Here is a 22,348-nt window from a genome sequence, read left to right on the forward strand (position 1 = left end):
ATGTAAACTACATCAACTGCACTACCCTCATCTACACACCTGGTCACATGCTCAAAAAATTCCATCAAATTTGTTAGACATGACCTCCGTCTGACAAAGCCATGCTGACTATTCCTAAGCAAATTTTGCCTCTCCAAGTGGTGATAGATTCTCTCCTTCAGAATTTTCTCCAATAGTTTCCCTACCACTGACGTGAGACTCACTGGTCTGTAGTTCCCTGGCTTATCTCTACAACCTTTCTCAAATAGTGGGACCACATTAGCTGTTCTCCAGTCCTCTGGCACCTCCCCCGTGGCCAGAGAGGAATTAAAAATTAGGGTTAGAGCCCCTGCAATCTTCACCCTCGCCTCCCACAGCATCCTGGGACACAAATCGTCCAGACCTGGAGATTTGTCCACTTTTAAGCCTTCCAAAACCTCCAATACCTTGTCACTCCCTATGACAATTTGTTCAAGAACCTCATAGTCTCTCTCTCTCTAAGTTCCATATCTACATCCTCTTTCTCTTGGGTGAAGACTCCGCTAAGGGAAACAGTTTCTTCCTATCTAACCTATCAATGCCCCTCATAATTTTGTATACCTCAATCATGTCGCCCCCTCAGCCTCCTCTGTTCTAAGGAAAACAACCCTAGTATTTTCAGTCTCTCTTCATAGCTGAAATGCTCCAGCCCAGGCAACATCCTGGTGAATCTCCTCTGCACCCTTTCCAGTGCAATCACATCCTTCCTATAGTGTGGTGACCAGAACTGTACACAGTACTCCAGCTGTGGCCTAACTAGCGTTTTATACAGCTCCATCATAACCTCACTGCTCTTATATTCTATGCCTCGGCTAATAAAGGCAAGTATCCCATATGCTTTCCTAACCACCTTACCTACCTGTGCTGCTGCCTTCAGTGATCTATGGACAAGTACATCAAGGTCCCTCTGACCCTCTGTACTTCCTAGGGTCCTACCATCCATTGTACATTCCCTTGCCTTGTTAGTCCTCCCAAAATGCATCACCTCACACTTCTCAGGATTAAATTCCATTTGCCACTGCTCCGCCCATCTTACCAGCCCATCTATATCGTCCTGTAATCTAAGGCTTTCCTCCTCACTATTCACGACACCACCAATTTTCGTGTCATCTGCGAACTTACTGATCATACCTCCTATATTCACGTCTAAATCATTAATGTACACTACAAACAGCAAGGGTCCCAGCACCGATCCCTGTGGTACACCATTGTCACAGGCTTCCACTCGTAAAAACAACCCTCAACCATCACCCTCTGCCTCCTGCCACTAAGCCAATTTTGGATCCAATTTGCCAAATTGCCCTGGATCCCATGGGCTCTTACTTTCTTAACCAATCTCCCATGCAGGACTTTATCAAAAGCCTTACTGAAGTCCATGTAGACTACATCAACTGCTTTACCCTCATCTACACATTTTGTCACTGCCTCAAAACATTCAATCAAGTTAGTTAGACATGATCTCCCCCTGACAAAGCCATGTTAACTATCCCTGATTAATCCCTGTCCCTCCAAGTGGAGATTAATCCTGTCCCTCAGAAATTTTTCCAACAGTTTCCTAACCACTGATGTTAGACTCACCGGCCTGTAATTACCTGATTTATCCCTGCTACCCTTCTTAAATAATGGTACCACATTCGCTGTCCTCCAGTCCTCTGGTACCTCTCCTGTGGCCAGAGAGGATTTGAAAATTTGTGTCAGGGCCCCTACTATCTCTTCCCTTGCCTCATATAACAGCCTGGGATACATCTCATCTGGGCCTGAGGATTTATCCACTTTTAAGCCCACTAAAACAGCTAATACCTCCTCCATTTCAATGCTAATGTGTTCAAGTCTATCACAATCCCCCTCTCTGATCTCTACACCTACATCGTCCTTCTCCATAGTGAACACAGATGAAGAGTAATCATTTAAAACCTCACCTATGTTCTCCGGCTCCACACACAGATTGCCACTTTGGTCCCTAATGGGCCCTACTCTTTCCCTGGTTATCCTCTTGCCCTTAATATACTTATAAAATGCCTTAGGATTTTCCTGTATCTTGCCCACCGGTGTTTTTTCATGTCCCCTCTTCGCTCTCCTAATTACTTTTTTAAGTACCCCCCTACACTTTCTATACTCCTCTAGTGCCTCCACTGTTTTCAGCACCCTGAATCTTTTTTTTTCATTCATGGGATGTGGGCGTCGCTGGCCAGACCAGCATTTATTGCCCATCCCTAATTGCCCTTGAACTGAGTGGCTTGCTAGGCCATTTCAGAGGGCATGTAAGAGACATCCACATTGCTGTGGGTCTGGAGTCACATGTAGGCCAGACCAGGTAATGACAGCAGATTTCCTTCCCTAAAGGACATTAGTGAACCAGATGGGTTTTTACAACAATCGACAATGGTTTCATGGACATCATTAGACTAGCCTTTTTTTTAAATTCCAGATTTTTATTAATTGAATTCAAATTCCACCTTCTGCTGTGGTGGGATTCGAACCCATGTCCCCAGAGCAATACCTGGGTTACTAGTCCAGTGACAATACCAGTACGCCACTGCCTCCCCATCTGCCATAAGCCTCCCTTTTTTTATCCTGATCCAATAATCTATATCCCTTGACATCCAGGATTCCCTGGACTTGATGGTCCTACCCTTCACCTTAACGGGTACATGTTGGTTCTGAACTCTCACTATTTCCTTTTTGAATGATTCCCACTGGTCTGATGTCGACTTTCCTACAAGTAGCTGCTCCCAGTTCACTTTGGCCAGATCCTGTTTTATCAGATTGAAATCGGCCGTCCCCCAATTCAGTACCTTTATTTCCGGTCCGTCTTTGTCCTTTTCCATAACTACCTTAAATCTTACAGAGTTATGGTCACTATCCCTGAAAAGCTCCCCGACACGCATTTCTACCACTTGACTGGCTTCATTCCCTAGGATTTGGTCCAGTACTGCCCCTTCTCTTGTAGGACTTTCTACGTACTGGCTCAAAAAGCTCTCCAGTGCATTTTAAGAATTCCGCCCCCTTTAAGCCTTTTGCACTAAGACTATCCCAGTTGATATTGGGTAAGTTGAAATCCCCTACTATTATTACCCTATTACTTTTACACCTCTCTGAGATTTGCCTACATATCTGCTCCTCTAATTCTCCCTGACTGTTTGGAGGCCTGTAGTGCACTCCCAGCCAAGTGATTGCCCCTTTTTGTTTTTAAGTTCTACCCATATGGCCTCATTTGAGGAACCTTCTAAGATATCATCCCTCCTTACTCCTATCTCGCTCCCCCTCTGCCGATCTCGCTCCTCCTCTGCCTATCTCGCTCCCCCTCTGCCGATCTCGCTCCTCCTCTGCCGATCTCGCTCCCCCTCTGCCGATCTCGCTCCCCCCTGCCGATCTCGCTCCCCCTCTGCCGATCTCGCTCCCCCTCTGCCGATCTCGCTCCCCCCTGCCAATCTCGCTCCCCCTCTGCCGATCTCGCTCCCCGTCTGCCGATCTCGCTCCCCCCTTCCGATCTCGCTCCCCCTCTGCCGATCTCGCTCCCCCTCTGCCGATCACGCTCCCCCTCTGCCGATCTCGCTCCCCCTCTTCCGATCTCGCTCCCCCTCTGCCGATCTCGCTCCCCCTCTGCCGATCTCGCTCCCCCTCTTCCGATCTCGCTCCCCCTCTGCCGATCTCGCTCCCCCTCTGCCGATCTCGCTCCCCCCGCCGATCTCGCTCCCCCTCTGCCGATCTCGCTCCCCCTCTTCCGATCTCGCTCCCCCTCTGCCGATCTCGCTCCCCGTCTGCCGATCTCGCTCCCCCCTTCCGATCTCGCTCCCCCCTTCCGATCTCGCTCCCCCTCTGCCGATCACGGTCCCCCTCTGCCGATCTCGCTCCCCCTCTTCCGATCTCGCTCCCCCTCTGCCGATCACGCTCCCCCTCTGCCGATCTCGCTCCCCCTCTTCCGATCTCGCTCCCCCTCTGCCGATCTCGCTCCCCCCGCCGATCTCGCTCCCCCTCTGCCGATCTCGCTCCCCCTCTTCCGATCTCGCTCCCCCTCTTCCGATCTCGCTCCCCCTCTGCCGATCTCGCTCCCCGTCTGCCGATCTCGCTCCCCCTCTTCCGATCTCGCTCCCCCTCTGCCGATCTCGCTCCCCGTCTGCCGATCTCGCTCCCCCCTTCCGATCTCGCTCCCCCCTTCCGATCTCGCTCCCCCTCTGCCGATCACGGTCCCCCTCTGCCGATCTCGCTCCCCCTCTTCCGATCTCGCTCCCCCTCTGCCGATCACGCTCCCCCTCTGCCGATCTCGCTCCCCCTCTGCCTAACTCGCTGCCCCTCTGCCTATCTCGCTCCCCCTCTTCCAATCTCGCTCCCCCTCTTCCAATCTCTCTCCCCCTCTTCCGATCTCGCTCCCCCTCTTCCGATCTCGCTCCCCCTCTGCCGATCTCGCTCCCCCTCTGCCGATCTCGCTCCCCCTCTGCCGAACTCACTCCCCCTCTGCCTATCTCGCTCCCCCTCTTCCGATCTCGCTCCCCCTCTGCCGAACTCGCTCCCCCTCTGCCGAACTCACTCCCCCTCTGCCGATCCCGCTCCCCCTCTGCCGATCCCGCTCCCCCTCTGCCTATCTCGCTCCCCCTCTTCCAATCTCGCTCCCCCTCTTCCAATCTCACTCCCCCTCTGCCGATCCCGCTCCCCCTCTGCCTATCTCGCTCCCCCTCTTCCAATCTCGCTCCCCCTCTTCCAATCTCACTCCCCCTCTGCCTATCTCGCTCCCCCTGTCCTATTTCCCCCCCCCTCCTCACTCTGGTACTCCAATCCATTGAGGCATTAACCCCCAGTTTGTGTGAGATCATTGTGCAGTGTGTCTTTGTGTGTGCTTTGCTGCTGATGTTATAAACATTCAGACAACGTGCACCTGTTCCTATTTCATCAGGAGCTATAAGGCAGGGATTCTGGGAAACGTGGGCCACAGTAGGTTCTGAGAGGAGTGAGTGCCAGTGTGTTAGAGCATGTCCCGTCACCCTGGTAACCTGGCTTGGCTAGATGAAAAGGTGGTGTCATCTCACACAGCTGGCCAGACTCCTCCAAGACTCTGCATTCCTGATTCCACTCCCAACGGATCTGAGTCCAAATGTCTGAAATGTAGCACCATCCTGGGAGAGTGAAGGAGGGGCTGACTGGAATCCAGAATGTGGAAAGACAAAAATCAGGCAGGGTGTGTGTGTGTGTGTGTGTGTATTCTTGTGCCTGAGTCTATATGTGCACCTCTGTGAGTCAGTGTGAATGTGAGCCAGTGTGCAGTATGCATGTGTGAGCAGTATTGTCAGAGTGATGCCATACGTGGGGGAATACCCTGCCGACAACTCACTGTCCAGACTCAGCCATGAAGAATGGCCAGGTGGCCCAAGAAAACAGCTTGTAACTTCAAGCCTAGTGAGAGATCACACTGGGGTAGCTGGACGGGAATGTAGTAATTTAAACAGAAAACAAATAATGTCAGACAGAACAGGACAAAAATCCAGAAAAAGACAAAAAACTCATAAGTTGCCATTAACTACCTGATCACAAATGCTGGGCTTTTGGCAGAGAGACACAGGGAGAGAGGAAGAGACAGAAACAATGACAGCGAGAGAGACAAACGAGAGGCAGAGTCAACACAAACCGACCGAAAGAGAAAATAAGAGAGAGACAAAGTGAGAAAAACTGACAATGGAGCTGGAGGCAGATTGAGGGAGAGCTAGAGGGAGTAAAACAGAAAGAGAAGAGAAAGAGAGAGAGAACGAAAAAGAGAGGGAAAGAGTGACAGACAGAGAGGAAAAAATAGAGAGGGAGAAAGACAGGAAAAGAGACAGAGGGAGAGTGAGACATGGTAAAAGAGAGGGGAAGAGAAACAGGCAGAAATGGAGAGGTGGGGTGGGTAAAGCGTTCCTGCAGGGGTCCAACAGCTGGGTGAGGCACAGAGCAATCAATCACACCCCTTTCACATAAATATTCCCCTTCCCCAGTCTCTCCTGAAACTGTAGGACTTCTCTGTTCACAATCTATATCAATGATTTGGATGTGGGGACCAATGGTAATATTTCCAAATTTGCGAATGACACAAAGCGAGGAGGGAATGTGAGTTGTGAGGAGGCTTTAAGGGGACCTGGACAGGCTAAGTGAATGGGCAAGAACATGGCAGATGGAATATAATGTGAATAAGTGTGAGGTGATCCACTTTGGCAGAAAAAACAGAAAGGCAGAGAATTTCTTAAATGGTGAGAGATTGGGAAGTGTTGATGTCCAAAGGGACCTGGGTGTCCTTGTTCATGAGTCACTAAAAGCTAGCATGCAGGTGCAGCAAACAAATAGCAAGGCAAATGGTATGGTGACCTTTATTGCAAGGGGTATTATTATTACAGGAGTAAAGATGTATTGCTGCAATTGTTTAAAGTCTTGGTGAGACCACACCTGGAGTATTGTGTACAGTTTTGGTCTCCTTTTCTAAGGAAGGAAATACTTTCCATTGAGGGAGTGCAACTAAGGTTCACCAGACTAATCCCTGGGATGGTGGGACTGTCCTATGAGGAGAGATTGAGGAAACTGGACCTGTATTCTCTTGAGTTTCAAAGAATGAGAGGAGATCTCATTGAAATGTACAGAATTCTTATACAGGGTAGATGTGGATAGGATGTTTCCTCTGGCTGGTGAGTCTAGAACCAGGGGACACAGTCTCCGAATAAGGGCAGGCCATTTAAGACTGAGATAAAGAGAACTTTCTTTACTCGGAGGATTGTGAATCAGTAGAATTCTCTACTCCAGAGGGCTATGGAAACTCAATCATTGAGAATGTTCAAGACAGAAATCAATAGACTTCTGAATACTAATGACATCAAGGGTTATAGGGATAGTGGGGGAAAAGGGTGAAAGGTAGATGGTCAGACGTGATCTGTTTGAATGGCAGAGCAGGCTCGATGGGACAAATGGCCTACCTCTGCTCCTATTTCCTATGATCCTATGTGAGTATCCTCCATTCCCGAAGTCTTCCCTCAAACTATGGGACTCCTCCCCTCCCTCAGTCACTCTTTTCTCCTTCCTGTTTAAAAGCCAAGCTTTGTGTTATAGAATGACATTTTCTTGGGGTTTCCTGTCCCTGGACAGTTGATGTGGAATGTCCCCTGTGTGTGGGGGTGAGTGAGTTAACATGGCATGGATTAAGAGTGACACTTTTCTTGAGCAACTAAACAGACAGATAAAATGTCCTCCAAATGCTCCTGATCTCACTGATGTTTGGTAAAGACCTGTGCTCCAGAACTAGCCACACCGCTAGCCAAGCTGTTCCAGTACAGCTACAACACTGGCATCTACCCTGTAATGTGGAAAATTGCCCAGGTATGTTCTGTACATAAAAAGCAGGACAAGTCCAACCCGGCCAATTACCGCCGCATCAGTCTACTCTCAATCATCAGTAAACTGATGGAAGGTGTCATCAACAGCGCCATCAAGCGGCACTTGCTTAGCAATAAGCTGCTCAGTGATGCTCAGTTTGGGTTCCACCAGGGCCACTCAGCTCCTGACCTCATTACAGCTTTGGTTCAAACATGGACAAAAGAACTGAACTCAAGAGGTGAGGTGAGAGTGACTACCCTTGACATCAAGGCAGCATTTGACTGAGTGTGGCATCAAGGAGCCATGGCAAAACGAAGGTCAATGGGAATCAGGGGGAAAAGTCTCAGCTGGTTGGAGTTATACCTAGCACAAAGGAAGATGGCTGTGGTTGTTGGAGGTCAATCATCTCAGCTCCAGGACATCACTGCAGGAGTTCCTCAGGGAAGTATCTTGGGCCCAACCAGCTTCAGCTGCTTCATCAATGACCTTCCTTCAATCATAAGGTCAGAAGTGGGGATGTTCGCTGATGATTGCACAATGTTCAGCACCATTTGTGACTCCTCAGATACTGAAGCAGTCCGTGTAGAAATGCAGCAATACCTGGACAATATCCAGGCTTGGGCTAATAAGTGGCAAGAAACATTCGCACCACACTAGTGCCAAGCAATGACCATCTCCAACAAGAGAGAATCTAACCATCTCCCCTTGACATTCAACGGCATTACCATCACTGCATCCACCGTTATATGGGGGTTACCATTGACCAGATACTGAACTGGAGTTTCAAGAGCAGGTCAGAGATTAGGAATCCTGCAGCGAATCCTGCCTGACTCCCCAAAGCCTGTCCACCATTTACAAGACACAAGTCAGGAGTGTGATGGAATACTCTCCACTTGCCTGGATGGGTGCAGCTCCAACAACACTCAAGAAGCTCGACACCATCCAGGACAAAGCAGCCCGCTTGATTGGCACCCCATCTACAAACATTCACTCCCTCCACCACCGACGCATAGTGGCAGCAGTGTGTACCATCTACAAGATGCACTGCAGCAATGCACCAAGGCTCCTTAGACAGCACCTTCCAAACCCGTGACCTCTACCACCTAGAAGGACAAGGGCAGCAGTTGCATGGGAACACCACCACCTGCAAGTTCCCCTCCAAGTCACACACCATCCTGACTTGGAACTATATCACCGTTCCTTCACTGTCACTGGGTCAAAATCCTGGAACTCCCTTCCTAACGGCACTGTGGGTGTACCTACCCCACATTGAGTGCAGCGGTTCAAGAAGGCAGCTCACCACCACCTTCTCCAGGGCAATTAGGGATGGGAAATAAATGCTGGCCTGGCCAGCGACGCCCACATCCCATGAATGAATAAAAAAAAATAGACTGTTTCAGGCTAAACAATTAATATCAGTATTCTAAGATATCCATTTACTCAGAAGCAAAATAATTCTGCAGCTTAAAATATCGATACTGTGCGTAACTCTGATATTTAATAACATTTTTTGAAACAGACTGGGCGTGAAATCGCTCTTCAACAATGCCATGAAATGAATCACAGAAAACTGATATCTCATTTCACACTCCCCGCCCCCGCTACCCTTTCAAACCCATTTTACACCCTCATCTTCTAGAAATCTTAGAATCTTTTTTCAAAATCTTGGTTTTGTTATGACCAGATGAGAAAGGTGTCTCGGGTTCTCTCTCAGCCTTCACCTGGGTTTAATTTTAAACTCATTGTGTTTTTGGCTCCTCCTTGGTGAATCCTTGTTCACCGATTTCCAATTATAAGGCAAAGGAACCAGCACAAACAGGCCTTCTTAGGTTTAAAGAAAAGATGGTTGAAATTTATTAAACCTAAACTTAAACTCTAATTCGGTTGACGCCTACGGATACACAACACGCCCACACTGCCCGGAGAGCCGAGGCACTCTCCTCTGCCGGCGGGGGAGTGCCCTGACTGGTGGGGACCATGTTTCAGACTGTGAATAGATCCCGGTAAAAGACAGGCAACTCCCTCAGAGAGGGGCGGCTAACGGTCTCCGCCTGGAGTTGCGTGGCATTTTGAAGGCAGTGACACTGGCGGAAAAAATACGTCGCCAGCGCACACCATCTGGGAGGATGCTCGACGTACAGGTATCTCTGCAGGGTTTGAAGGCAGAGAGTCATGGCCTGAGTGCGGACGCACACCAGCGACGGGCCGCCCTCCTCAATCGGGAGACTCAGCACCGCAGCAGAAAAATTCTGCTAGCACTCACATGTCTTCAGCAAGTCAACGGGATCTGTGACTGTGAGGAGCACGTAATCGGCATAAGCCAAGAGGACGACCCACATGGCCGGCCCGCGCAGAGTCAAATCCCTCAACCTCCTGCGAAACAGGCACAGGAATGGCTCCATGCAGATGGTATACAATTGGGAGGACATGGGGCATACCTGACGCACTCCTCTCCCAAAGCTAAGGGCGCTGTCAAGGACTCATTAAATTTAACCAGACACTCTGCGGCGGTGTATAAAAGTTGGACCCGGGCCACAAAATGTGGGCCACACAAAAGGCCCATTCCCTCCGGATCTGTGAGGGAGGATCCGTCATCGGCTCAACGAGCTGCTTATGGAACCCCCGCCATTTTTCCAGTGAGTAGAAGAAGGGTGAGGCGCGGTCCAAATCTTCCAGGATCTGGATCCGCGACCTCACGTACGCGCCTCGGGACCCTATGAGCTGCAGGTCCCTCAGCGGGCCCTTCTTCTCTTTGTACGCCTGCCACAGGGCCGGGTCCACGACGGCATGACCGAGGCGGGACTCCAAGTCGAGCACCTCCCTCTCAAGGCGCCCGATCTCGGCTTCCCGCCTCTTGGTCGACCCCTTCGCGTACTCCTGACAGAAGACGTGGATGTGAGTCTTGCCCACATCCCACCATAGCCTCAAGGAGGGGAAGCCCCCCTGCTTCCTTCTCCAGTCGGCCCAGCATCAATGGAACGAGTCACGGAATCGCTCGTTCTCCAGCAGCTGGTTGTTAAAGTGCCAGTACGTGGACCCCGCCCGCGTGTTGTGCGGAGTGAACTCTGCCCACACCAGGTGGTGGTCCGAGCACGGCACCAGCCGCATAGAGGCCGCCGAGACGCGGGAGATGTTCGCCTGCGAATGTAGAGGCGGTCGATTCAGGACCCTCCTCCTCCAGAACTCCACGTGAAGGCACTAGAGTCGGGATGGAGATTCCACCAGATGTCCACCAAGTTGAGGGAGCTGATCAGTTCCCTCAACTTCTCCACCAATGCTGGGGACCGGAACGATCCCTCACCCCGAGGGTACAGTTAAAATCCCCCCGGAGGGTGATGCACTCGCCACATCAAGAAAGCGGACACTTCTTCAAAGAAGCGTGCTTGCAACGCGCCGGGCCTGGGCTCGTACACGTTCACAAAGTGCAGCGGCATGCTACCCAGGCGAACGGCGAGGTGGAGCAAGCCGCCCGGCACTAGCTCCTTGACCCCCAAGATCTCCAGCTGAAAAGTCGGGGCCAACAAGATAGCCACCACACTAGAAATAGGGGTGAGGTGACTCATGTAGACCCCACCCTGCCACTCCAGGAGCCAGGTGGCTTCGTCTCCCGGAACGGTGTGGGTTTCCTGCAGAAAGCTCACCACGTATCTCCCTTCCTTGAGGACTGAGAGATTGTGAAATCTGCGGTGAGACCCCCTGCTGCCGTTGATGTTGAGGCTGGCTTTGGTTATCTTCATGTCAAAAGTCCTTAGAAACCCGTCACCAACACCTCACTGTGAGGAGGGAGTGGAAGTGCACCTGGCCTTCCACTCCCCCAGCAACCCATTGAGGAACGCTTTAAACCGGCGCCTCTCAACCAGTTTCACGTCCGTGCCCTTCCCTCCCTTCTTGAGTGCGGCACGGACGGACTGGATCTTCAGCGCCAAACCCGACCACCGGCTGAGTGCCGGCTGAACTTTATTGGGGCAACTCCTGCCCTCACAGTACGGGTGGCGGGGGAGCCCGAGGACCCACGCCAGGCCATGGGCCCTGCAACTCATGGCCCTCTTCAGAGGAGGGACGTCTCGCCTTCTTATTGCAGGAAGGGCACGGAGGCTCAGAGACCTCCATCACAGTAGAGGCCTCTGCTTCTCCCTCTGCACCCCTTTGCCCAGATTTCTTGGGGCGGAGCTCAGCTGCAGGGCAGGTGGACTCCCCTGGATCAGCCGTAGGGCCAACCTCAGGCTGAGAGCTTTTTTCCGTATCCAGGGGGTGTGCCTTTGGGTGTTTTGCTTTGCGCCGCGCCTTCCTTCCACCCGAACGGGTCCCCCCCTCCTCACTCGAGGCCGTGAAAACCACGGCCTCCGTAACCACCTGAGTGGCAGTTGTTGCAGGTGTTGGGGGTGTAGGGGGAAGTGCAGCGACGCCACCCTGGACCACCAAGGTGGAGCTGGCGGCCTGGCGGCTGGGGCTGTTCTTACAAACGTGCCCCACCCCCTTGAAGATATGGCATCGGCCCCGTCCGAGGTTCAGAAGACGGGGTACGCTGCCCCCGGAACTCCACATTAAATTGGCCCTCCGTAATCTCCTCCCACACCAGCTGCATTAAGAGCTGGCGGAGGAAGGAGTAGACATGCCAGAGGATGTTCTCCCGAACACCAAGCGGGACTGGGGTGAGTCCTGTCTTTACCTCCTCCAGATGGTGCAGGTAAGGGATGCGGAGCTCACCAGAATGCAGACATTTGGCAAGGTGACCCGGTGCGCAGTGGCCTCCGGAGGGTCCACTGGCAGAAAGGTCCCGCCCACGGTCAGCCCCTTGCTCAGGGCCAAGGAAACCGCCCACTTGGTCTTCAGGAAAAACACTGCCTTCCCGTATATTTTAGAGGCAGCAACAATGACTGAGGGGTTGACAACCTCAGCCACTGCTTTCACACATACCTCTGTTGACATATTGGGGTGGACGTAGCTCTTGACTCCATGCTTTGATGTTAACAGCATAAATGGTGACGGGGAAACAGGTGCAGCTGCAGCAGACGCAGCAGCATATGTGCAAGAAGACCCCGCCACTAGCGAAGAGGGGGAGTCGAAGAGCCACAGTCACCCCTAACAAATAAAGCAAACAACAGTTTTGTCTTTAAGAATTTAACCAATATGCTGTGTTGGGGTAGAGGAGGATGGGGTGGAAAGGAAAAGGAAAAGAGGAGAGGATAGGTAGCTGAGTGGTGAAAGGGAGAGAAAGGCTGCGAGGATGTTTCTGGTTAAACTGGTGGTTGGAGCACCTTCCTGCAAAGAATACGAATCCAGTCTTCTGGTCAGGGGAGGGTCCTTTGCCCGGTCGTCTGGAGCCGCCCAATTCTTTCCACTTACTGCTGTTGTTACTAAAAGTTTCTTCACCCAGGCGGCTCCAGCTGCCCCGAGCCACGCGGTTGGGGTGTGGAGGGAGCGCCCTTTGTGTAAGATGGAGGAAAACACAACAGCAAATACAGGGGTCCCCTACAGAATCTTTGAGCCCCACCCCTGCATCTTCCGGTGTCTCTTCCCTCCCCCAACAGTCCAAGCAAAACAGTTCACCAGTGCTCTAACACCCACCTCCCCAAAATAATTCGCAAGTCCTTTACTCAAATAGACAGAATCAGATACATCCTTGTGTTGTAATTCTCAGTTCTCAGCTCTCTCCTCTCCAGTTGCTGCTCCCACCAGACCGTACAGGTGCAGCTGCTTCAGCTGATTGCACACAGGAAGTGCTCCACAAACTGCCCAGCCAATGTCATGCTGTACCTGTCCTGGGAGTGTTTGATAAGATTGTCAGAGGGCTCCGCACTGGTGGGATCCACTCATGTGAGATTGGAGGGTTTCGTGCCTCTATGCCTTTGGTGTTCTGGCCTATAATATTATCCTGGTTCTCCCATACACCATGTCAGGAACTGTCAGCACTGGGAATCCTCACTCCCAGCCCTGTCCCCTCTGACGTGAGTGCCTCTCTGAGGAGTGAATATAGGTTCTGCCCAGCAGAAACCCCCGGCCCATGCAATTCACTCTTTGTGCAGGTTTATTTCTCCTTTTCCATAACTTTCCTCCATCTAATCATCACTGAGTATTCCACGGCCTCCGTTCGAGGGAACTGAAACGCAGCCTATACAGACAGTGTTCCCCCAGCCTGCAGCCAGGCACTGCTTCTCAGTTCCTACTCTGACTGTGAAACAATAGTTGCTGCACTGCCCAGTAACCCCAATTTCAACCTCAAATATATAATCATGTCCTTCTAACCATCGAACAAACTAATGGCCACAGACCGACTAATAGAGATGGTAAGTAGATGGAGTTTGCAAACCACACAATTGGAAACACATTCTCCTGCCCCATAGAGTTCTTGTGTAACATGAATGATTGGGTTCTAATGGATAATGGCTCAAGCCCGGTGTTTAATGCCAGGCATGGAATGCACAGCTACCAGGAAGGGTAGAAATGACTGTGACTGACGAGCAAGATGGTGGGTCTGGACAGGGCCTCTTACCTTCTTCCTCTCCACCTACTGTCTCCCTCTGAGGAGATAAGAAGATAGACAGAGTGTGAGGAGAGTGAATTCAGCAGCACAAGATCACAACATTGCTGCATCCCTGGAGATAACCGGTGTTAGGAACAGAAATAGGCCATTCGGCCCTTCAAGCCTGTTGCACCATTTAATTACATCCAAGCTGATCTGTAGCTCAACCTCATTTCCTCAAAACCCTACCCAACAAAAATCCATCCACCTCAGTTGTGGAAGCTCCAACTAAGCCCCAATATCCACAGACATCTGTGGAGTAGCTTGCACATTTCTGTTACCCTTTGCTTTCTGATTTCACCTCCGAATAGCCTAGATCTAAGTTTAAGGTACGAGAGGAAATAGTTTCTCTTTATCTACTATACAGAATCCCTTAATTTTTTTTAAAACCTCAATCAGATCACTCTTTAACCTTTCAAACTCAAGGGACTATAAACCAAGTTTATACAACCTGCCCTCAGTTAACCCTCTGAGCCCCAGTAACATTCAGAGTTCAGTTATTGTGAGCTGTTTGATCTGAACTCCTTGAGAGAGCAGACTTTAAGAAATCTCACCAGTGGGAGTATAGATTGAAAGAGTGTTTCCCTCAGCGAGTGCTGGATATGTGCGACCAGTTCAAACATTCTTTCGGGCCTTGCCCTGGAAACCCAACAGGTCAATCCACCATCCAGTGTGGTCCATGGCCACACAGAGTAGAAAGGTCACAGGTTCTAGTCCAATGATGGGGCAGGTGGGACGATTGTGGCTTTGGTGTAACCAAGGTCCAGGGTTGGAAAAACACACCAGCCAGACAGAATTCCAGCTCCTGTTGGCAAGTGAATGAAATCCCACAGGAAGGTACCTGTGTGAGGATATCAGCTGATGGTCAGGATCACATTCAGCTGCGATACCCTTGCATCGCCGACTGGCTGGCCAACTTCTTCTATAATGGCCATTTGGGTGAGGAGAGATAGGCAGAAAAATAAAATCCATTTTTCAAAGAGCGGTAATGTTCCGAGGCAACTGCTGCATCCCATAAGGCAAACAGAATAGCAACCACTGGATGACTATCAGATCGCATCCAGCAGAACACAAAGGCCTTATTTACACTTCCTTAAGGATGTTTAATCAAAACAATTCCAGGCTGACACTCCCAGTGCAGTACTGGGGGAGTGCTGCACTGTCGGAGGGTCAGTACTGAGGGAGTGCAGCACTGTCAGAGGGTCAGTACTGAGGGAGTGCTGCACTGTCAGAGGGTCAGTACTGAGGGACTGCAGCACTGTCGGAGGGTCAGTACTGGGGGAGTGCTGCACTGTCGGAGGGTCAGTACTGAGGGAGTGCAGCACTGTCAGAGGGTCAGTACTGAGGGAGTGCTGCACTGTCAGAGGGTCAGTACTGAGGGACTGCAGCACTGTCAGAGGGTCAGTACTGAGGGAGTGCTGCACTGTCGGAGGGTCAGTACTGAGGGAGTGCAGCAGTGTCAGAGGGTCAGTACTGAGGGACTGCAGCACTGTCAGAGGGTCAGTACTGAGGGAGTGCAGCACTGTCGGAGGGTCAGTACTGAGGGAGTGCAGCAGTGTCAGAGGGTCAGTACTGAGGGAGTGCTGCAATGTCAGAGGGTCAGTACTGAGGGAGTGCTGCACTGTCAGAAGGGCAGTACTGAGGAAGTCCTGCAGTGTCGGTGGTGTCATTTTTTCAGATGAGACATTATGTTGAGACCCTGTCATCTCTCTCTAGTGGGTGTAATGGATCCCACAGAAGTATTTCAACGATGGGTCGGAAGTTCTTGCCGCCGTGCTGGATAATATTTATCCATAGATCACTTAAACAGATGATCAGGTCTTTATCGCAATGCTATTTGCAGAATATTGGCGGCCAATGTTGCTAATTTGCTTCCTACATTGCTACAGTCTTCTTCTTTGACCTCCTTGTCTCGGGAGACAATGGGTAAGCGCCTAGAGGTGGTCAGTGGTTTGTGGATCAGTGCCTGGAGTGGCTATAAAGGCCAATTCTAGAGTGACAGACTCTTCCACAGGTGCTGCAGATAAAATTGGTTGTCGGGGCTGTTTCGCAGTTGGCTCTCCCCTTGAGTTTCTGTCTTTTTTCCTGCCAACTGCTAAGTCTCTTCGACTCGCCACTCTTTAGCCCCGCCTTTATGGCTGCCCGCCAGCTCAGGCGAACGCTGGCAACTGACTCCCACGACTTGTGATCAATGTCACACGATTTCATGTCGCGTTTGCAGACGTCTTTAAAGCGGAAACATGGACGGCCGGTGGGTCTGATACCAGTGGCGAGCTCGCTGTACAATGTGTCTTTGGGGATCCTGCCATCTTCCATGCGGCTCACATGGCCAAGCCATCTCAAGCGCCGCTGACTCAGTAGGGTGTATATGCTGAGGATATTGGCCGCCTCAAGGACTTCTGCGTTGGAGATACGGTCCTGCCACCTGATGCCAAGGATTCTCCGGAGGCAGCGAAGATGGAATGAATTGAGACGTTTCTCTTGGCTGACATATGTTGTCCAGGCCTCGCTGCCGTCGAGCAAGGTACTGAGGACACAGGCTTGATACACTCAGATTTTTGTGTTCCATGTCAGTGCCCCATTTTCCCACACTCTCTTGGCCAGTCTGGACATAGCAGTGGAAGCCTTACCCATGCGCTTGTTGATTTCTGCATCTAGAGACAGGTTACTGGTGATAGTTGAGCCTAGGTAGGTGAACTCTTGAACCACTTCCAGAGCGTGGTCACCGATATTGATGGATGGAGCATTTCTGACGTCCTGCCCCATGATGTTCGTTTTCTTGAGGCTGATGGTTAGGTCAAATTCATTGCAGGCAGCCGCAAACCTGTCGATGAGTCTCTGCAGACACTCTTCAATATGAGATGTTAAAGCAGCATCGTCAGCAAAGAAGAGTTCCCTGATGAGGACTTTCCGTAATTTGGTCTTCACTCTTAGACGGGCAAGGTTGAACAACCTGCCCCCTGATCTTGTTTTCCTCCATTGCTACAGTAACTACAAACTAAATGTAATTCATTCCTCGTAAGTGCTTTGTGACGTCCTGAGTTGTGAAAGGCACAGGTTCTCTTCTTTATCCCTCCTTTAAATCCTTAAAAGTGGTTCAATGCATCAGGACATCTGCTGCGTGTACATCCCACTCCAACCCCGCCTCCCGCTCCAACCCCACCTCCCGCTCCAACCCCGCCTCCCGCTCCAACCCCGCCTCCCGCTCCAACTCCGCCTCTTGTTCCGTTCCTGCCTCCGATTCCATGGTGAGGCCTTGCGTGGGGTTTGACCATGAAAATTAACTGATGATCCTACCTTGTCCCAATGCTGCTGACTGGAGAAGAACATCTGCTGGATTGTGAGGCTTCAGGCCCAATGCAGAGAGTGGGGTCTTGGCCAGGCCAGGTGGTGAACGGGCTGTGACAATAAAAGAAGAGGTTTAAAGCTTAGAAAATGGTGACACAGAGGGGAGTTGATTTGATGGGCTCACAGTCTGGTGGGTCACAGTCTGGTGGGTCACAGTCTGCTGGGACACAGTCAGCTGGGACACAGTCTGGTGGATCACAGTCTGCTGGGTCACAGTCTGCTGGGACACAGTCAGCTGGGACACAGTCAGCTGGGTCACAGTCTGCTGGGACACAGTCTGATGGGACACAGTCTGGTGGGACACAGTCTGGTGGGACACAGTCTGGTGGGTCACAGTCTGGTGGGTCACAGTCTGCTGGGTCACAGTCAGCTGGGACACAGTCTGGTGGATCACAGTCTGCTGGGTCACAGTCTGCTGGGATACAGTCTGCTGGGACACAGTCTGGTGGATCACAGTCTGGTGGGACACAGTCTGGTGGGACACATTCTGCACGGTCACAGTCTGGTGGATCACAGTCTGCTGGGACACAGTCTGGTGGGTCAGAGTCTGGTGGAACACAGTCTGGTGGGACACAGTCTGGTGGATCACAGTCTGGTGGATCACAGTCTGCTGGGACACGTTCTGCACGGTCACAGTCTGCTGGATCACAGTCTGGTGGGTCACAGTCTGGTGGATCACTGTCTGGTGGGACACAGTCTGCTGGGACACAGTCTGGTGGATCACAGTCTGCTGGGACACAGTCTGCTGGGACACAGTCAGCTGGGACACAGTATGGTGGATCACAGTCTGGTGGGACACATTCTGCTGGGTCACAGTCTGCAGGGTGACAGTCTGCAGGGTCACAGTCTGCTGGGTCACAGTCTGCTGGGTCATAGTCTGCTGGGTCATAGTTTACTGGGACACAGTCTGCTGGGCTCATAGTTGGCTGGGACACAGTTGGTCGACCTCACACTCCGCTGGATCACTGTCTACTGGGACACTGCCTTATTTAGAGATACAGCACTGAAACAGGCCCTTCGGCCCATCGAGTCTGTGCCGACCAAGAACCACACATTTATACTAACCCTACAGTAATTCCATATTCCCTATCACCTACCTACACTAGGGGCAATTTACAACGGCCAATTTACCTATCAGCTGTAAATCTTTTGGCTGTGGGAGGAAACCGGAGCACCCGGCGAAAACCCACGCAGACACAGGGAGAACTTGCAAACTCCGCACAGGCAGTACCTAGAATCGAACCCGGGTCCCTGGAGCTGTGAGGCTGCGGTGCTAACCACTGCGCCACTGTGCCGCCCACAGTCTGGTGGATCACAGTCTGGTGGGACACAGTCTGGTGGATCACAGTCTGGTGGGACACAGTCTGGTGGGACACAGTCTGGTGGATCACAGTCTGGTGGGACACAGTCTGGTGGATCACAGTCTGGTGGGACACAGTCTGGTGGGACACAGTCTGGTGGATCACAGTCTGGTGGGACACAGTCTGGTGGATCACAGTCTGGTGGGACACAGTCTGGTGGATCACAGTCTGGTGGGACACAGTCTGGTGGGACACAGTCTGGTGGATCACAGTCTGGTGGGACACAGTCTGGTGGATCACAGTCTGGTGGGACACAGTCTGGTGGGACACAGTCTGGTGGATCACAGTCTGGTGGGACACAGTCTGGTGGATCACAGTCTGGTGGGACACAGTCTGGTGGGACACAGTCTGGTGGATCACAGTCTGGTGGGACACAGTCTGGTGGGACACAGTCTGGTGGATCACAGTCTGGTGGGACACAGTCTGGTGGGACACAGTCTGGTGGATCACATTCTGGTGGGACACAGTCTGGTAGGACACAGTCTGGTGGATCACAGTCTGGTGGGACACAGTCTGGTGGATCACAGTCTGGTGGGACACAGTCTGGTGGATCACAGTCTGGTGGGACACAGTCTGGTGGATCACAGTCTGGTGGGACACAGTCTGGTGGGACACAGTCTGGTGGATCACAGTCTGGTGGGACACAGTCTGGTGGATCACAGTCTGGTGGGACACAGTCTGGTGGGACACAGTCTGGTGGATCACAGTATGCTGGTTACAAGACCAGGTCACATTCTCCAGTCCCAGCTCTGTGCAGAAACAGTTGATCTCAGTGGGATAGGGACACAGGAATATTAGGAACAAGAGGCCATTCAGCCCCTTGATACTGTTCCAACAAAATCTCTCGATCTCAATCTTGAAAGCTCCACCATTGACAGACTGTTGGGGGAGAGAATTCCAGATTTCCACTGACACAGAAGCCATATACTGGAAAATCTGAAACAAAAACAGAAAATGCTGGAAAGGAACAAAGAAACAAATGCTGAGTCTACAGCAGATGTAAATGGGATAAGCAGAATCAAAGTTACAAAAACTGGGTGCAGAAGTTACGATGAGGTGCCGTTCTTGAGCTGACAGCATTCATTGGAATGCTGCAGGAGGCTGAGGACAGAGAGGTCTGCATGAGAGCAAGGTGGAGAATTAAAATGACAGGCGACTGGTAGCTCAGGGTCATGCTTGCAGACTGAATGGAGCTGTTTCACAAAGCGGTCAAAGCAGTCTGCCATTGTTCTCCGCAATGTAGAGGAGACCGCATTGTGAGCAGTGAATGCAGTATACTAAACTGAAAGGAGTACACGTTCATCGCTGTTTCATCCGGAAGGTGAAGGAAGGTTTAGGGTCTTGGACAGTAGGAAGGGAGAAGGTAAAAGGGCAGGTGCAGCATCTCCTGTGTTTGTTTGGGAAGGTGTTGCGGAAGGGAACACGGTGTTGGGGTGACGGAGGAGTGGACCAGGGTGTCACAGAGGGAATGGTCCCATCAGAATGCTGAAAGGGGAGGGAAAGATGTGTTTGGTGCTGACATCATGTTGGATCATACAGTAGTTGAGGAAGGGAAGGGAAGAGTGGAAATTGGAAGCAAAGGTGATGCAGCTTTTTGGAGTATGTAGTGAGTTCGAGACCATCTTTTGTTTCTTTATGTGTCTTATTACCACCTTTCTTTGCCTTGCACCATCATCCCTTTTGATATTTTAATTTCTCCTGTTCTTCCCACAGTCCCTTTCCCTGCCTCTGTAAAACCTGTTGCATCTTTACCTCTTTCCGTTCTGTCGAAAGATCATCAACCTGAAATGTTAACTCTGTTTCTCTTTCCACAAATGCTGCCAGACCTGATGAGTGTTTCCAGCATTTTCTGATTTTATTCCAGATTTCCACTCCCCTTTGTGTGAAGACGTGCTTCCTGACATCACCCCTGAACGGCCTGACTCTAGTTTTAAGGTCCTGCCCCCTTGTTCTGGACTCCCCCCACGAGAGGAAATAGTTTCTCTCTATCATGAGCAATGGAAATTGTACACGCACATCACTACAGTCCCAGTTGGGGAAACCATTGGTATTAATTGTTAGTAGTTAGTAGTCACAGCAGTTGTACCTAGTTATAATACTTAATAGCAATATTCATAGTTAGTTGTACATAGTAGGTAATAATATTTAGTAATAACAGCACTAGTAGGTCGTAGACAGTAGTCATAGCTACTAGTAAAGTAGTAAGTAGTAGTCATAGCAGCAGTAGTAGATGGTAGTCTTAATAGCAGTAGTTAGGAGTTAACAGAAGTTAGTAGTAAGGAAAACAGTACTGAAACTGAACACAGTTGTAGTGTTTGATTGATCTGGGTTTGATTGTATTAGTCTGTCCACTTACATGTGTTCACTGTGTTTGATTGCTTAAGCCTATGGGTGGAGCTGAAGAGTTGAAACTAAAGCCAAAAGAGCAAGACTAGAATGTTCGACAGCTAAACTGAGACTGTTCTGAGAAGACATTGTGCTGAGATCTAGTAAGGGCTGAAATACTTTAAAGTGCTGTAAATAAACTAGTTGGTGATTTAATACACATGTGATATCTGCATTGCTCTGAGATAAATCAGATATATATACTATGTCCAGCGATCTGGCGCAAACATAACAAAAATGTGGCTACGAGGGTGATTCTGCAAACATGTAATCTTATCCGCTCCAGAACCTTTTCTTTCAATGCCAGGAAATCCTTCCATGTGCTGGGTGCGTGGATTTTGGGGTTCAAGACCTACTTACTCTTAATGGGGATGGACAGCTCAGATATAGCAGCAGACCATAAGAAAACAATGCTTGAACATTGGCTAGGAGCGGAAGGCCAAGGCATATTTGAGCAGCTCACAGAAGATACGTCTACGTTTGATACAGCGGTAAGTGCTCTCGAAATATATTTTGGGCCAAAGAAAAGTGTGATGATGGAGCGATACACATTTCACCAGAGATCTCAGGGCCATGGTGAGTCCATTAAACAATATGTGACAGCATTGCAACAATTGGCATCTACATGTAAATTTGGTACACTAACCAACGAACTAATTTGTGACTGTTTAATTGAAAAGACATCAATTCCATGAATTAGGACACATCTCCTTACGGCAGATTGAATCTGCCATGTTAGATTCGAAGAGGTTACACACACTGGCACCCTGAGACTCAGGGTTGCAGACACAGCTTGCCCAACCAGATTCAGTGCAAGGGTCAAGGCCAAGAAAACCTCAGCAACCTCATCAAAATGTGCCCCATCACGGTCAGTTACCTTCAAAACTGTGTTCAAATTGTGGAAATGTTCATCCAGTCACGATGCCAAGTTCAGCTCACGGAGAAAAGTGTAACTCGTGTTCAAAGTGGAACAAATTTGTAAAGATGTGCAGGTCGTCAAAGAAAAAGACTTCATCGGTTCGACATGTGGGGAAGTCTCTTCCTGACAGTGAGGTACAACATGTATTTACCAACACAAAATGTAAAGCTCCAGGCCATTTTAAGGAGTGCTCAGTCGGGATCGCAGGCATCTTAGTGTCACTTCTTATCGATGTCGGTGCCGAAGTATCTATTTTGAGTGACAAACTCTACCATGAGTAATTTTTGCAATTCTCCCTTACTCCTGCAACAGACACCCTTCAAGCTGATGACCACACTACCATCCTAGTTTCGGGGATGATCACAGGTCCAGGACGTTACAAAAATGTCACTCTAGACAGCTTCACTTTCTATATAGCTAAAGGCTGAAGCCTTATGGGGGTAAATCTTTTCGATAGGCTTGGATTCA

At 50.5% G+C, this 22,348-nt stretch overlaps 1 protein-coding gene across 17 annotated transcripts in view; it reads right to left on the minus strand.

The window, feature by feature from the left end:
- Positions 1-22,348, minus strand: part of tns1b (tensin 1b) — a 939,527-nt gene that overhangs the window by 54,570 nt on the left and 862,609 nt on the right. For all 17 annotated transcript variants that reach the window (XM_068034709.1, XM_068034713.1, XM_068034718.1 and 14 more), the window contains one exon: positions 17,165-17,266. In XM_068034709.1, the coding sequence (XP_067890810.1) occupies positions 17,165-17,266 (102 nt within the window). The remainder of the gene's footprint in view (positions 1-17,164; positions 17,267-22,348) is intronic.

Source organism: Heterodontus francisci, chromosome 7 (assembly GCF_036365525.1).
Source record: "Heterodontus francisci isolate sHetFra1 chromosome 7, sHetFra1.hap1, whole genome shotgun sequence".
Lineage (NCBI taxonomy): Eukaryota > Metazoa > Chordata > Chondrichthyes > Heterodontiformes > Heterodontidae > Heterodontus > Heterodontus francisci.